The sequence below is a fragment of the Chelonoidis abingdonii genome, chromosome 4, assembly GCF_003597395.2.
Source record: "Chelonoidis abingdonii isolate Lonesome George chromosome 4, CheloAbing_2.0, whole genome shotgun sequence".
Classification (NCBI taxonomy): domain Eukaryota; kingdom Metazoa; phylum Chordata; order Testudines; family Testudinidae; genus Chelonoidis; species Chelonoidis abingdonii.
The window spans coordinates 90,929,283-90,945,746 of record NC_133772.1 but is presented as its reverse complement, the minus strand read 5'-3'; the positions used below and the strand labels follow the sequence as shown (position 1 = coordinate 90,945,746).

At 40.5% G+C, this 16,464-nt stretch overlaps 1 protein-coding gene across 3 annotated transcripts in view; it reads left to right on the top strand.

Annotated features, from left to right (window-relative positions):
* Positions 1–16,464, top strand: part of CHP1 (calcineurin like EF-hand protein 1) — a 255,811-nt gene that overhangs the window by 4,905 nt on the left and 234,442 nt on the right. For all 3 annotated transcript variants that reach the window (XR_012655805.1, XM_032769041.2, XM_032769042.2), the window contains exon 2: positions 6,402–6,474. Coding sequence is in view for 2 of the 3 variants with exons in the window: in XM_032769041.2 (XP_032624932.1) it covers positions 6,402–6,474 (73 nt within the window). In the remaining variant the exon portion in view is untranslated. The remainder of the gene's footprint in view (positions 1–6,401; positions 6,475–16,464) is intronic.

Genomic DNA, 16,464 nt, shown 5'->3' with positions numbered 1-16,464 from the left:
GAAGTGGGCTGTAGCCCACGAAAGCTAATGCTCAAATACATTTGTTAGTCTCTAAGGTGCGACAAGTACTCCTGGTCTTTTTGTGGATACAGACTAACATGGCTGCTACTCTGAAACCTTTTTTTTTTTTTTTTTTTTCTCCAGTTTCTGTTGGATAGGAAGAAGTAAGTGGATTTGGTTTAAACATTGTCTGTTGGTGGATATTTGCCTGTGGAGTTCTCTCAATTGTGGGTGTCTTTCCCACCACTGAAAGTGGACCCTTTACAGGCAGTGCAAACCCACAGCTGATGGTGTTAATTTAGCCACACAATACTCCATATTAGCTTTTGTACCTGGAGTGGCTAAAAAAGATCTCTATGGCAGCTTGTTTTTATTTCCTCACATGTTGAATTTAAAATTTAGGTTCAAGGTTTGGATTGTTTCATACTTAATCTGTGCTGACAATCTGAGGTTCATTCTGTGCATAATAGTAAGTCTGCTGTACCTGTATAGTTAAGGCTTTCAGGAATGAAAACAGGTTAAATGTCCCTTAAAACCCAGCCATCTGACAAGTAATCATCATAGGTTCTTGTGTAACCACAGTAACTTCTGAACTTTTGCTCCCTGAATTCCTTAGTCCAAGGTAGTGGTAGTACCATGCTAAGATCTTACATGGCATTTTACAGTACTGCTGCTTTCCCCTCCCCCATTAGTTCATGGTGATCAACTTGGAAATTTGCTTGGAACTTTGTTTCAAGACTATCTTAAGAACCCCCCTGAAGTGCAAATTTCAGTAGCTAGTGTAAGAAATAGGGGAGAGGTCTGGAATGATGCCTGGTTTGGAAAATATTGGTTGTTGACATTTGTTTTTTACAGATCCTCGAATAGACATAGGAATGTTAAAGTACTGGAACTATTAGGTCACACCCTTTTTCCCCTTGTGCTAAAGTAATGCACCTAAACACTTACAGTATAACCTCTATCATAGAATCTGTTGCCCTGCCTGTGACCTGTCTCTTTGAATTTTTTGATCATATAATTATCTTGTTTCATGACTAATCAGAGATTACTATTGATCTGTCCCCTTCCTTTGCGTCTATGTGCAGTGGGAGGGGATTACAGAGCAAGTTAGGCATGTACGCACAAGCTCACAAAAGAGAACTAATTGGGGAAACATACTTTCTCAAAATGCACTTTTGTTTGATAACAATACATCGGTACTATAAGACTCTTCAAACCTTGGGACGCAGAAATTTTAATCCTTTTGGTGCACTTACGTTTATTGTAGTAGTCTCAATCAGGGTGTTTAAAAGCAGTTTGCTGGCTACAAGGGGGGGGGGGGGGCGAGATTTCCATGAAGAGAGTGCAAGAGTTTGTAGATGTGTAAAATTTAAATTTTACACGGAAAAGTTCAAGTGGATTCTTAATTGCAAGGGACTTTCCAAACATGAAACAAATGTAAACGTACTCAAGTGACAGCATACCCTGGAGCACCGTAAGTGCTTAATGGAAAAAACAAGACAGTTTCTACCCCAAAGCACTTAAATTTTAAATTCTACAAGTCATCTTAAGAATAAGGATGACTAAAGTAGATGTTATCTTCCTGAGCCTGCAGATTGCTCAAGGACCACCGCTGATGCTGCTTGGTAAAGCTAATTTTACTTTGATTTTAACACATCTCGAATCAGTTTCACTGTTGCTTTTCAGCATTTTGTGGATAGTAGTGAATATACTTGTCATTGTCACATTGCCATTCAAGAATGCTGAGGACAGCAGAGTTGAGCACTGCAGATTTTTAAGGGGGAGCATAGGTAAGACTCTTCTAATATTTTTAGTAAAAGTTATGGGCAGGTCACAGGTAGTAAACAAAAATTTACATCCCTATGACCAGTCCATAACTTGTACTATATACCCCTGACTAAAACGGGAGGGGAGGGGCAGCAGGACCCTGCTAGTGCTGGGAGATGGTGGGAGCGGCGCATGGCCCAGGACCCCTGCTGATGCTGGCAGGCTCCCTGTAGATGGGCTGCCTCCACCCCAAGCACTGGCTCTGCCAGATGACTTAGCAGCCAATGGGAGCTGCAGGGGCAGTGCCTGCAGGCAGAGGCAGCAGGTGGAGCTAGGAACTGAGGGAGGGACATGTCACCACTTTAGGGAAAGCACCCTGAGCTAAGCATCACCCAGAGTCCTCACCCCCTCCTATGCACCATCCCTGAGCCCCCTCTCACACCCAAACTCCTGCTGCTGCTGATGGGGGGGCAGTGGGATGTGATGGTGCGGCTGGTCATGGGGCTGCCTGAGCTGGCCACTGCAGAAGTCACAGAATCCGTGACCTCCATGATAATCACACCCTTAAACATAGGTGTCAGCTCCATGAGTGCTCCAGGCCTGGAGCACCCATGGGGGAAAAAATAGTAGGTGCTCAGCTGGGAGATGGTGGGCAGCTACTCATCAGCTACTCACCTTCTCCACACAGTGCCTCCTACCCATTGAGGACCAGCTATTTAGTGTCATGCAGGAGGTGCTGATGGGGAAGGGGAGGAGTAGGAATGGGAAGAGGCTGGGTGGGGGTGGGAGCTTGGGAAGGGGTGGGGCCTAGGGTGAAGCAGGAGGGTCAGGCCCTTCCAGGAACTCAGAAAGTCAACATCTCTGTGGGGGAGGGCCAGAAAGATAAGTTGGGGGAGGAACATATTAGCAGAGGCCTGACTTGCTTCCCCTTTGCAGCAGTCATGAGATTCTCAATGGGGAGAAGACAATGCCCTCTCTAACCCAGCTAGTAGCAAGGACAACGTTTTCAAATTTATCAAACTTCTCCTAGTTGGAAGGTGATCCAAAAGATGGTGCCTGAGTAGAAATCCTGGCATCTTCTTCCTTTCTAGTGGCTTCTAATTCTGGACAGTGGCCTGGACTTAGATGGTAATGCATCCCTCTTTCCCCATCACTTAAGTCTACTCCTCAAAAGTATGCATCTGGTAAATTATTTAAAGCTCTGGGACCTATCAGCTGCATCTATAATACAATGAACTTCAATATTTGAAACACCAGAGCCAATTTGCTATGTGCTTGCATTATTTGGAATTGTCATATTGCCCAACCCATGCTAAGACACAAGGTTGTCAAGGAAACAAGGAGCAAACTGCTGTTGGCAACCCATCCTAGAGAAGGGAACAGCAGAGTTTAAACAAATAACTCCGTGAAAGCACAAGCCTGATAAAAGAATTGAGTTATTGTGTCCCAATCATACAGACTTGATACCTGCTGTGCAACCTATTCAGGTAGGAATTAAACATTTGTTATTAATAAACCCTATTTATCAGCTGTTGAAACAGTTGAGTTGCTGTGGTACTAAATAGCACACTAAGGCCTGGTCTATGCTACAGAGTCAGGCTGACATAAGCGTCTACACCAGTGATACTCAGACTGAGGCTTGGGAGCCGTAAGTATCTCTTTAACATGTCTCCTGAAGCTTTTTGCAGCACATGATGATAAAAAAGTTAACCAGTCAGGATGCTTTTGCAATGTTGACCAATTGTCGAATACTTGATCAGTCATTTTGCTGTGGGAATAAGATGTATATAAAAACAATAGTAAATGGAAAAAATGAATTGACACTACTATGGCTTTCTTGGGTAATGTTTGTTAATTTGGCTCCTAAGCCACTGAGATCTGAGTATCACTAGTCTACAATAAAATGTAGCTCCCATCGATGGAACTTGCTTACTACACTGACTTAACTCCACCTCCAAGATGCCCTTAAGTTGATGTGGTTAGGTCGATGCAATGTCAGTGTGGACACTGTATTGCCTACAGCAACTGTTGCTGCCTTTCAGAAACCATCCCACAATGCCCCACACAGGCAGTTAAATCAATACAAGTGCTCTTGGTGAGAAGGCACTGTTACCAGAACAAAATTCTGTTACCTGCACACTCTAGGATAGTGGTGGGCAACCTGCAGCCCATCAGAGTAATCTGCTGGTGGGCCACAAGAGTTTGTTTACACTGACCATCTGTAGGCATGGCCGTGGTTTGCTGTTCCTGACCAATAGGGGCTGCAGGAAGCAGCATGGGCTGCAGAGACGTGCTGGCTCCTGCTTCCCACAGTTCCCATTGGCTGGGAATGGTGAACTGTGGCCACTGGGAGCTGCAGGCAGCTGTGCCTGCGGATGGTCAGTGTAAACTATCTCGTGGCCTGCCAACGGATTACCCTGACAGACTTTGTGTGGTCTGCAGGTTGCCCACCCCTGCTCTAGGGGCGCCCACCTTTTATCCAGTTCCTAGGGCTCAAGGTGTACTCCTTGCAGATTTCAGGACCTTTTACCAGTGAAAGAGCCTTACACAGTAATATCCTTATCCTCTATTAACAATTATCAAACTAAATACACATGCTAAGCATGCAATTTTGTGCTCTCCAATCCTGATCATGCAGACAGACTTTCCCTGTTAGCCAGGCAGGGTCAGTCTCATCTGGATTCTGGTTGCTGCATGTCAGTCTAGAGGTGAGTTCTTCTTCAGTTTCATCTGCTAGTCTCCTTGGACCCCAGTTTATATAGTGAAACTTGAGTCCTGCTTAGCTATACCTTTAGCAATATTTTAGTAAAATGATTGGTTAACAGTTCTTTAACCAATCCTAACATAACTATAAAACAATCTTTTAACCAGTCATACTCCACCAACGTAATTGATTTACACCTAGCAAAATTAATTATGTAACAGACAAACAGTCAAAGAACCAGACCAAGATCATACAGATGCACAATAGAGAAGTGGAGACCTTAAAGACAAAACAGTAAAGAAACGAGAATTTCACAATCTCAGCTATTGATAAGTGATTTCTTGCCAGACAGAATGCTATCAAACTAAATTTTCTTTAACTATCTTAAGATCTGTTTCCTTATCTGGTGATGTTCAGTGCTATTAGGACAGGATCGCCTTCTTAACAGCCCAATATTACATTGTTTGTTTAATGTGATTTAGATGGAATGTGAGGATGGGATTTTTCGGCTTCTTGGCTAATGCTCTCCTAATATGGCTGCAGACGAAGGCCTTCAGCCATATAATATGGCTACAGGAAAAGATCTTATCCTTACAGCACACCGGTGACACAAGGAGTGTAGCGTGGATGTGTAAAAACAATTAAATTATTGTGATGGCTGTACGTCAACGTAACTTAAGTCCATTTAATTTTGTAGTGTACTGTTGCCCTTAATATCACTTTTATAACTAAGTCTTGTAGAGGGCTGTAGACTAAACACAAGGATTTAGGAAACTCCTTCTCTAGGTGTGTATTAAATTAGTACACATCTGAAATACCTAACAAGGTCTGAGCTGTACTGCCAGTGCAGTCCTGCCTGTTGACTCCAGAATCCACAGAAAGTACTCCCTCAGTAGAGTCTTTGTAAGATGTTGGATAATATCTTTTGGCAGCACCATATCAGTTGTTGCCTCCAGTATCTGGGTTGATTTGAATAGTTTGTTTTGAATTTGGCATTTTCTACTACTAATTGTAGACTTTTTGGGTATACAAAGTTTGTCTTGTCTGCATATGGGCTCCCTTAAACTTTCTGATCTGAAAGCTTTGTTCTGCTCTCTCAAAACTTAGCTCCTTTGCGTGGTCTCTTTAATTTGAATGAGTCCAAGTACAGCAAGGAACCCTGGAAACTAGTTGCATTCAGATTCAGGCAGACTTTTTCGGGAGGAAAGTAGATTTGATGCATTCTTCTCTGCCTTTATTCCCTTGCATGCCCAGCTAGCTTTCCAGAGGAACTATCCTAGCTGTAAGCCAGATTTTAAAATGTTTTGCTCATCAGAAATATGGAAGAGATAAGAGCTTTGGTTTGTTAGTTTGGCAATACGGAAAATACAACTGAAGGATATTCACATTATGTGAATTCAGAATGTGAATTTGAAAGTAAATTACAAGTCTAATCTGTATCAATGTAATTTTATAAAAATGTAAACTTCCACTCTTCAAACCTGAGTGGGGATTTGGGAGGGGGTTGATTCAGTGAACAGAACTGACTTTTGGGGCATGAAAGGCTTTTGATTGTGGATTCTGACAACTTAGGGATGGGCATATTGGGGTTGATCTTGGCTATCATTACGTTTTTAGCCTTGAAAATGTAAACTAAACAGATTGCCAGAGTTGAAAACTTCTCACTGGTAGCCTGTGGTCTTTAACTGAGCCCCTTACTAGATGTACAGCACTGGCCTCTACTCTTTTGATTTCATGGGAGAACCCCAGGCTTATTCCCTGCTATTGGGGGAAGTGGGAAGGGGCAGCACAACTCAGACTGCTGACAAACTTACCAGTGCTCTAGTGTTTTCATCTGTCTGTTTACACTGAACAAATCATCTGCAATGAATCAATCTGAGTATGGGGTTATTGTGTAACTGACTTGTCTAATTTCCTTTCCCCCCCGCAGTTTCCCACAGTCAGATCACGCGTCTGTACAGTCGGTTCACCAGCCTAGACAAAGGAGAGAATGGGACTCTTAGGTAGGTACTTTCTGCCATTCAGCTTGTGATAATCCAAGTTAGTTATGATGGCTAATGTAATAAGATTTTGTACATAGATCTTCCTATCTGATAAATCAGGAGTCTTCTTTGTAATGACCTAAAATGAACATGTTAAAATAAAGCAGTTTTTTAAATTTATATATTAAATATGTATAAAGCAGTTACATATTTGGAGAGCAGCAGACAATTAAAATTAAAGCATAACATACCAGACAATGTTTTAAAATGTGTATAAAAATCAGTGGTAACAAAAGTAAAACATCCTTTTTAAAAAATTATACGAAAAGGTAAGCTTGACCAGCCAGTCAATTGGCTGGTCAAGTAATGTCAGATATTCCAGGAAGAATGCCCTGATGGCCTACCTTTTTGATTTCATTATGGTACTGTTTGTTAGCAAGCCTACTTAAATGTCTTGATCACTTACTGCGTGCTGTTGTGGGGGCGGGGGGAGGCAAACTAATATAAAGCTGAGCATCTTGGTTGTCTGGAATTTTCTCAAAAATGTTATTTATTTGAATACCAAGCCTTCAGTGGACATGTGCTTGATAAAACCATCTTTAAAGGTGATCATCCCTGCTCCTGAGAGTTTAAAATTTGATCTAAACTGACTAGATGCACAAAAATTAACTCAGAAGGAAGCTGAGGAGGGAAGGATTAAGTCACTAAACCTCTTTCCCAAAACCAAGAAAAGCGGCACAGCCATTAAAGCTCTTCATTCTCAAATGCATCACAGTTGTTAACTCTTCCACCCTCATTAAGCAAACAACTCTGCATTAAATGACTATATGTAAATAAACACCCAGTTCTCCCCCTCAACAAATATCCCATTTATAATCCTCATGCCCCACCTGTGTCCCCAGGCAAACCTTGCTGATCATATTAAAAGTTCTTTGGTAGAAAGGGGAGTGGAAAGACCCCTCCCTTCCTGCTCTGTTTTTCCTTCTGTTACTGCTTGAGTCCATTTTTTCTGACTTAAATAACCCAGTTAAGTAAATTTGTAATTAGGCATAAATGTCTATCCATGGCTATGTACATTGGAGACTATAAAGTCTTTCTTTTTTTTGTTACTCTTCTAATAAACTAGTAATTTAAAATATTTGACAGTACTGACCATATTTGATCAATGTTTGACTTATTAACCAATTTTTTTGACCAGTTATATGCCCAACCCTACCAAAAGGCTTCTTCCTCCAAATGAACTTTCATAGCCACTGCTTTGATCTCTCTCAAATACTTCAAGACCCATCTCTGCCCATGTTAATGGCCTAATGGCAATGGGATAAGTAACCTGTTATCTCTTGTTCACTTATCTTTCAAAAAAGCATCCCAATTAATATATGCAACCTTGTATATGGTCATTCTTGTATCCCTCTACCTTACCTCCCGTCTGCAGCTGTGTTCTACACACAGAGTCTTGACCATTTCAATTATAAACTCTCGGGAGCAGGGGCTATTTTTGTTTAAATACCTAACACAAATGGAGGGGGGGGAGGTTCTCTAGGCTCTAATGTTTGTAAAACGCTGTGCACACCTACGATGCTGTGCGGATTTTCTTTTTCTTACAGAAATTATTCACATTGCACCCCTGTGTAGTTAGAGTTCGTAAGTCAGCTGCAGTTTTCTGAAACACCTTTAAAAACATTGTTAGGCTTAAAATATTGCTTCCCCAAAGCCTCAGCAAGTCTTCAACACTAATATCTGCAGCATGAGGACCCACAAAATGGCAGCTTCCATAGTTGTATCTTCCACTTATTGCAAGTTTTGGAAATCTTCTGCAACTGTCCCAATGTTCTTAGAGACAGATAGATATGGGAGCAAGACATGCTAAACTTTTAGCTAAAACACTTTGCTATTGGGCTGTCAAGTGATTAAAAAAATTAATTGTGATTAATCACACTGTTGTTTAAATGGTATTCTATTGTTTGTTTTGGATATCTTCTACATTTTCAAATATATTGATTTCAGTTACAACACAGAATACAATGTGTACAGGGCTTACTTTATATTTTTGATTACAAATATTTGCAGTAAAAATAAAATAGTATTTTACATATGTAAAATTGTTTTAAAAAAAAAAAAAGAACCCCACTCAAAACCAATGTAACACATTAGAGCCTACAAATCCACTCGGCCTTCTTTCTTGTTCAGCCAATCACTCAAACAAGTTTGTTTGTTTGCAGAAGATAATGCTGCCTGCTTCTTGTTCACAATGTCACCTAAAGTGAGAACAGGTGTTCACATGGCACAATTGTAGCTGGCATTGCAAGATATTTACATGTCAGATGTACTAAAGATTCGTATGTCCCTTCATGCTTCTACCACCATTCAGGAGGACATGCATCCATGCTGATGACTGGTTCTGCTAGATAACTCAAAGCAGTGTGACCTGATATGTTCGTTTTCATCATCTGAGTCAGATGCCACCAGCAGAAGGTTGATTTTTCTTTTTTGGTGGTTCGGGTTCTGTAGTTTCCGCATCGGAGTGTTGCTCTTTTTAAGACTTCTGAAAGCATGCTCCACACCTCATCCCTCTCAGATTTTGGAAGGCACTTCAGATTCTTAAACCTTGGGTTGAATGCTGTAGCTATCTTTAGAACTAACCTCCCATTGGTGCCTTCCTTGTGTTTTTGTCAAATCATGAAAATGTTTGTAAAATGAACAACATATGCTGAGTCATCAGAGTACTGTAACATGAAATATATGGCGGAATGCAGGTAAAACAGCGCCGGAGACGTGCACTTCTCCCTCAAGGAGTTCAGTCACTAAGTTAATTGACGCATTATTTTTTAACGAGCATCATCTGCATGGAAGCATGTCCTCTGGAATGATGGCTGAAGCATGAAGGGGCATACGAATGTTTATCATATCTGGCACGTAAATACCTTGCAATGCCAGCTACAAAAGTGCCATGCAAATGCCTGTTCTTAATTTCTGCTGACACTTTAAATAAGAAGTGGGCAGCATTATCTCCTGTAAATGCGAACAAACTTGTTTGTTTTAGTGATTGGCTGGCTGAACAAGAAGTAGGACTGAGTGGACTTGTAGGCTCAAGTTTTGCATTGTTTTTGAGTGCAGTTATGTAAGAGAGAAACCTGTTTGTTGCACTTTCACAATAAAGAGACTGCACTACAGTACTTGTATGAGATGAATTGAAAAATATTGTCTTCTGTGTATCATTTTTACAATGCAAATATTTGTAATAAAAAATAGTGACCAGTGTATTCTGTTGTAATTGAAATGAATATATATGAAAATGTAGAAAAATATCCAAAAATATTTTAATTTCAATAGGTATTCTGTTTAACAGTGCAATTTTAAAAGTGCGATTAATCACAATTTTTTGAGTTAATTGCATGAGTTAAATGCGATTGGCAGCCCTACTTTGCTGTCAGTCTTCTTCTTTTCTATAGAAGGTGCAAAAGACACCTTGAGTTAAAGGTTTTCTTTTTGCCTGTTTAGATTAAATTCAGGTCTTGTCTTATATAAAATTCTGTGGAGGACTGATAGGTATAGCATCAGGTCAACCATGCAATTGAGAATCTGACTAAGACAGAATTATTTTTTTGTTCAGATTGCTTAAAGCTCTAACACCAGTGAACTGAGTTGAGATCCTTCTAAATATTCGTTGTCCCCAGGGCAAAACCTTCCTGATGCTTTGTGGAAACGTATTTTAAACCAAAAGAGGTTTTAGAAGTGATTGCAGAAAGCTGCATGGGGTTGTAATGTGAATATACAGTCTAAGCCATGCAAGAAATCTCTCCGAAAAATACAAGACCGGACTTCAGAACAGCAGCCGTGTTACATTCCTGGTATTTCTGAGATTTAAACAAAAATTTCAAACCTTATAATAAGGACACAAATACGAACCCATATTTTCTTTTGTAGGTCACCTCTAACTTTTTATAAATACTTATCACAAAAGTTGTTCCATGATACCCCCTTTGCAGCTGCTTCTGTGACTAAAAGGATTGTTTGTTTTTACTGCTGAGTCACAGGCTATTAATTGTCTTGGTGATGCCTAGTGAACTTGATACTGTTTTTTGATCTGCAAATCATTCACTTGTAGTTCATTTGCACCTTTTAAATGTATTTTATATACTTTGTTCAATAAAAGAACAAACAGGAGAGTGGGTGCCAAGTATGAGGGGCCGTGAATGTTGTTCTTAAAAGTAGTTGTTCATATCAGAAAGGTGCAGGGTGTGAGTTCTTCAGTTTGTCTTCTGTGTACAACTTTCAAATGAGAACTACAAAAATAAAGTGAAAACTGAATTAAGCACTGTGCCAATCAACCAGACCACAGAGTTTGGCACAGAAAAGTCTGAAGTTGATTCTTCATAACACTTTCCCCTCTGACATTTTGTTACTTTCTGGTTTGTTAAATATATATTCACAAACAAATTAAACTTGTTTTAATTACATGAGTGCAGTGTCTTGGTTAACAGTTCAACAACCCCAAAGACAAGGTTATGCTAATACTGAATTGTCCTTCATCTACTGAGGTAATTTGGGATTTTGGTTCTCTTCACGTTTGCTACCCTTCCATTTTGATGTCTCTTGCAAATTTGATCTACTGAATTCACAACAAGGAAACATATAACTGAGTCCGCCATTCGAAGTGTGAAGAGTTGATTGGGGTTTGTTAAGCCAAATAAATCTCAGGAAACTCAGCCTTGGAATGGGCTAGAACTAATAGCAAGCATCAGTCCTTGAAATCTGAGAGTACATCTGCACAGCAAAAGCTGTGCAAGGGCTAGTCCATTCACACTAGCTTGAATGCAGCTAGCATAGGAAAGAGAAGCAGTGAAGATAGCACAACACGGGCTTCAATGTTTGCTAGCCTACTCTGTTCTTATCCAGAGTCTGTGCTGGGCTTGTACTACCCAAACGGAAGGTAGTGCTATTGTTGGATTTAAGCTAGCTCAGGTACGCTAGTCTGTGCACAGCTTTTTTTCTTCGTCAGACACAAGTTGGATATCTATCAGTGTGAAAATTTTGACACAGATTTGCAGACCTCCAGGAAGCACTCCATAGATTGCATTCAGTGGACCACTGTCTGAGAATGAATAACCTAGATCACTGACTCATTGATCCCGGTTGAATTAGCAAAGTGGGATCCTTGCAAATAGCTCTAGTTCAGCCGTATTAAACTTCAGAGAGATGGTTTACAGTAAACCGTAGCTTTTGGGGGTTTGCATCCTGAAAAGATGAGTGCTAAATCTGTTTTGAATTATTTCAGCACCAAGCAAGATGATATCGTGATCCTTATTAGAATAAGAAGGTAGAATGTAGTGTTAGTCTTATTTTTTCATTGGCAAAGACATGTTAACAATTGACTGAGACAAAATACTGTTGTAATGGGAAGGCTGTTGTCCATGGAGTGGGCATATGATTGTTGCTAGACTTCTCTAAAATTAGCAGTCTTTCACAGGCAAACTTTGAAAATGGGTTAACCTTTTGATGCAAATTTTAGTGTTGCATTGGACACAAACAGAACCAAACAGTCATTTTTTGTTAGAAAAAATTAGTCTGTACCAGAATGAGAATTTTTAGGAATGTTTTCATGAGTTGAAAAGCCATTTATCCATAAGTTTGCCAATTCTACTTCAAGCTAAACAGGGAGGTGTGTACTGTGTTGGGAAACCATTTCTAGCCCCAGTTATTTTCACATTAATCTTGAATACCTACACAGAAGTACATAAACCTTTTTACTCTACCCAACAGTTCAAACATCAGAGTTAGTGTGTGAAGGTGGTGGTTGCTAGAATAGACTTTTTTGGATCCAATTCATACCTATTTCCTCTGTCAAAGCTTAAAATTAATCTATTGAGTTTATACAAATATATTACTGTCAGTTGTGGCCCAGTCTATAATAGTGTAGCTTAAGAGTAGAAGCTTTTGGGGAAAAGGGGAGCTCATTTGCCTTTACTAGGGTGAATAATTACTAAACTACTCCTGCAATGTCAAACTCCCTGTCGCATATCTGTTGCCTAACCATTTGTTTCAAAGGGTATGTACACGACTGTAGCAAACAGTTTAACTTTCAGTGCTGATAAGGTCTTGGAGTCTGAAGTAGGAAGCTCTGTGCTCAGAAAAATCATCCAGACCAAACAATGATAAAGGTAGAAAGTGGGAGATTCTAAATACATTTAGTCCCAGAGAGGAGCGATTTTATGGATAATGGAATTGCACTCTTTCTATTCCAGTGCTCAAAAGGTGAGGCTCTGAAACACTTTTATTTATAAGAGAGATGAGTTCCCACTAAACAAGCAAGGGAAAAATTACACAATTCCAGGTCAGATTTACAAGCTCTGGGCTCTAGAGTACATCTGGGCAAACAATTGGTTTTGGATTTTTTGATTGTGGCAGTTTTGAAAAACTGGTTCAGATCAAAGTGAACCTTCGAATAAATTACTGTTCCGAAAATTAGCACTGATGTGCAGCACACTTGCTCATGGTACAGAATAGAGTAGAGTTGGTCACTTCACCCATCAAATATTTTAAAGAACTATTAGAACAGTAACAATAACAGAATGATTTTATGGTTTCCCGTAGGCTCGGTCTTATCAATGGCTCAATGTCTCGTTGGCAGCCAGTATCAAGCGGAGTGTCCCAAGGGTCTGTCCTGGGGCTGTTTTTGTTAAACACCTTCATTAATGATCTGGATGATGGGATGGATTGCACCCTCACAAGTTTGCTGATGACACTAAGCTCAGGGGAGAGGTAGATGTACTGAAAGGTAGGGATAGAGTCCAGAGTGACCTAGACAAATTTAAAGGATTGGGCCAAAAGAAATCTGATGAGGTCCGACAAGTGCAGAGTCCTGCACTTAGGATGGCAGAATCCCATGCTGCAGGCTGGGGACTGACTGACTGGCTAAATGGCAATTCTGCAGAAAAGGACCTGGAGACTACAGTGGATGAGAAGCTTGATATGAGTCAACAGTGTGCCCTTGTTGCCAAGAAGGCTAACTGCATATTGGGCTGCATTAGTAGGAGCATTGCCAGCAGATTGAGGGAAATGATTATTCTCCTTTATACGGCACTGGTGAGGCCACATCTGGAGTATTGCACCCAGTGTTTGGGGGGGCCCTCCCACTACAGAAGGGATGTGGACAAATTGGAGAGTGTCCAACAGAGGGCAATGAAAATGATTAGGAGGATGGGACATATGACATGATGAGAGGCTGAGGGAACTGGGCTTATTTAGTCTGCATAAGAGAAGAGTGTGGGGGGGATTTGACAGCAGCCCTCAGCTACCTGAAGTGGGATTCCAAAGAGGATGGAGCGAGACTGTTCTCATTGGTGGCAGATGACAGAACAAAGAGCAATGGTCTCAAGTTGCAGTGGGGAAGATCTAGGTTGGCTATTAAGAAAAATTACACTGGAATGGGTTACCTAGGGAGGTGGTGGCATCTCCATCCCACTGGTTTTTAAGGCCCAGCTTGACATAGCCCTGGCTCAGATGATTTAGTTGGTGTTCTTCCCTCTTTGAGCAGAGGGTTGGACTGGATGACCTCCTGAAGTCTCTTCCAACCCTAATCTTCTATGATCCTATGAAATTGGTTGGAATACTTTGTCTGGACATGACATGTTTTAAAAACTTACCGGGGGAAAAGAAGGATTCTAGTTTTGTCTAAAACAAATTTACTGTTTTTTTCATGCACTGATGCGGTATTTGCATCTAGAACATAAGTATGGCCGTACTGGATGAGACCAATGATCCATCTAGCCCAGTATCCAGTCTTTTGATAATGACCAGTGCCAGATGCTTCAGAGGAAATGAACAGAACAAGGCAATTATCGTGTAATTCTTCCTGCCCCCGGTCATGGGCTTGCATCCTTGGCCATCTTGGCTAATTGCCATTGGTGGACCTATCCTGCAGGAATTTATCTGATTTTATTTTTTTGTAATCCAGTTATACTTTTGGCCTTCAACATCCCCCTGGCCCTGAATTCTAGCTGACTGTGCATTATGTGAAGTCCTTTTTATGTTTTAAACCTGTTGCCTATTAAGCTAATTGAGAGATCCCTGGTTCTTGTGGTGTAAAGAGTAAATAACACTTCCTATTCATTTTCTCTACACCATTCTTGACTTTATAGATCTCTATCATATCCCCTCTTAATCATCTTTTTTCCTAAGATGAACAGTCTATTCTTTAATTTCTCATGTGGAAGCTGTTCCATACCCCTAGTTATCTCTGAATTCAAAAAAGTATTGAGAAAGGCAAACATCTTTTTTTGAAATGGGCTGACCAAAACTGCAAGGAGTATTCAAGGTGTGAGTGTGTCATGGATTTGTACAGTGGCATTATGATATTCTGTCTTATCAACCCTTTCCTAATGGTTCTTAACATTGTTGGGGGTTTTGGGGTGGGAAGCTGCTGCTGCTGCTGGTGCTGCACATTGAGCAGACGTTTTCAGAAAACCATCCACAATTACTCCAAGATTTTTCTTCAGAGGTAAAGCTAATTTAGACCTGTCAAGGTTTCTTTCCCCACTTTGAACTTACAGGTACAAATGTGGGGACCTGCATTGATACTTCTAAGCTTAATTACTAGCTTAGATCTGGTATATACTGCCACCACCCAGAATTCCAGTGTCTGGGGCACTCTGTCTCCCCAAAACTTCGTCCCCTCCCTGGGTTGCCTTGAGGGACTATACCAATTCCCTGGTAAACACAGATCCAAACCCCTTGGATCTTAAAACAAGGAAAAATCAATCAGGTTCTTAAAAGAGAGCTTTTAATTAAAGAAAGGAAAGGTGTAAATTATCTCTGTAAAATCAGGATGGAAAATTCTTTACAAGGTAATCAGATTCCTATAGACCAGAGGGGGGACCCCCCTAGCTTTAGGTTCAAAGTTACAGCAAACAGAGGTAAAATCCTTCCAGCAAAAAGAAACATTTACAAGTTGAGAAAACAAACATAAGACTAACACGCCTTGCCTGGCTAATTACTTACAAGTTTGAAACATGAGAGACTGATTCAGAAAGATTTGGAGAGCCTGGATGTACGTCTGGTCCCTCTTAGTCCTAAGAGCGAACAACAACGCAAAGAGCACAAACAAAAGACTTCCCTCCACCAAGATTTGAAAGTATCTTGTCCCCTTATTGGTCCTCTGGTCAGGCGTCAGCCTGGTTTTCTGAGCTTCTTAACCCTTTACAGGTAAGAGACATTAACCCTTAACTATCTGTTTATGACAAGACCCCATCACTTCAGATGCATAGTCAGGATGATTTTTTTCCGATGTACATTACTTTGCATTTATCAGCGCTGAATTTCATCTGCCATTTTCCTGCCTTGTCAGCTAGTTTTGTGAGCTCCCTTTGTAACTCTTCAATCAGCATTGGACTTAACTCTCAAGTAATTTAGTACTGTCCATAAACTTTGCCACTACACTACTTGCCCCTTTTTCCCAGATCATTTGAATATGCTGAGCAGTACAGATTATTGGAGGACTCCACTCTTCACCTTGCTCCATTGACCAGTTTTTCCTACTTTTTAACCAGTTACTGATCCAAGAGAAGACCTTCCAATGTATCCCATGACTCCTTACTTTGCTTAAGAGCCTTTGATGTTTGATCTTTATGAAAGCTTTCTGAATGTCCAAGTACAGTATATAAACTGAATCACCTTTGCCCTCAAAGAATTCTAATAGATTGGTGAGGCATGATTTCCCTTTACAAAAGCCATGTTGACTCTTCCCCAGCATATAATTTTCATCTATGTCTGATAATTGTTAGTTCCTATAGTTTCAGTCAGTTTCCCTGGTACTGAATTAGGCTTACTGGCCTGAATTGCCTCTGGAGTGTATGGTTTTCTGTTTTTTTTTCTTTAATGGTGTTACAATAGCTATATGTCAATCTGGTACAGAGGCTGATTTAAGCAATAGGTTAGGTACCACAGTTAGTAGTTCTGCAACTTCATATTAAAGTTCTTTTGGAACCATCTGATCGTGGTGCCTTTACTGTT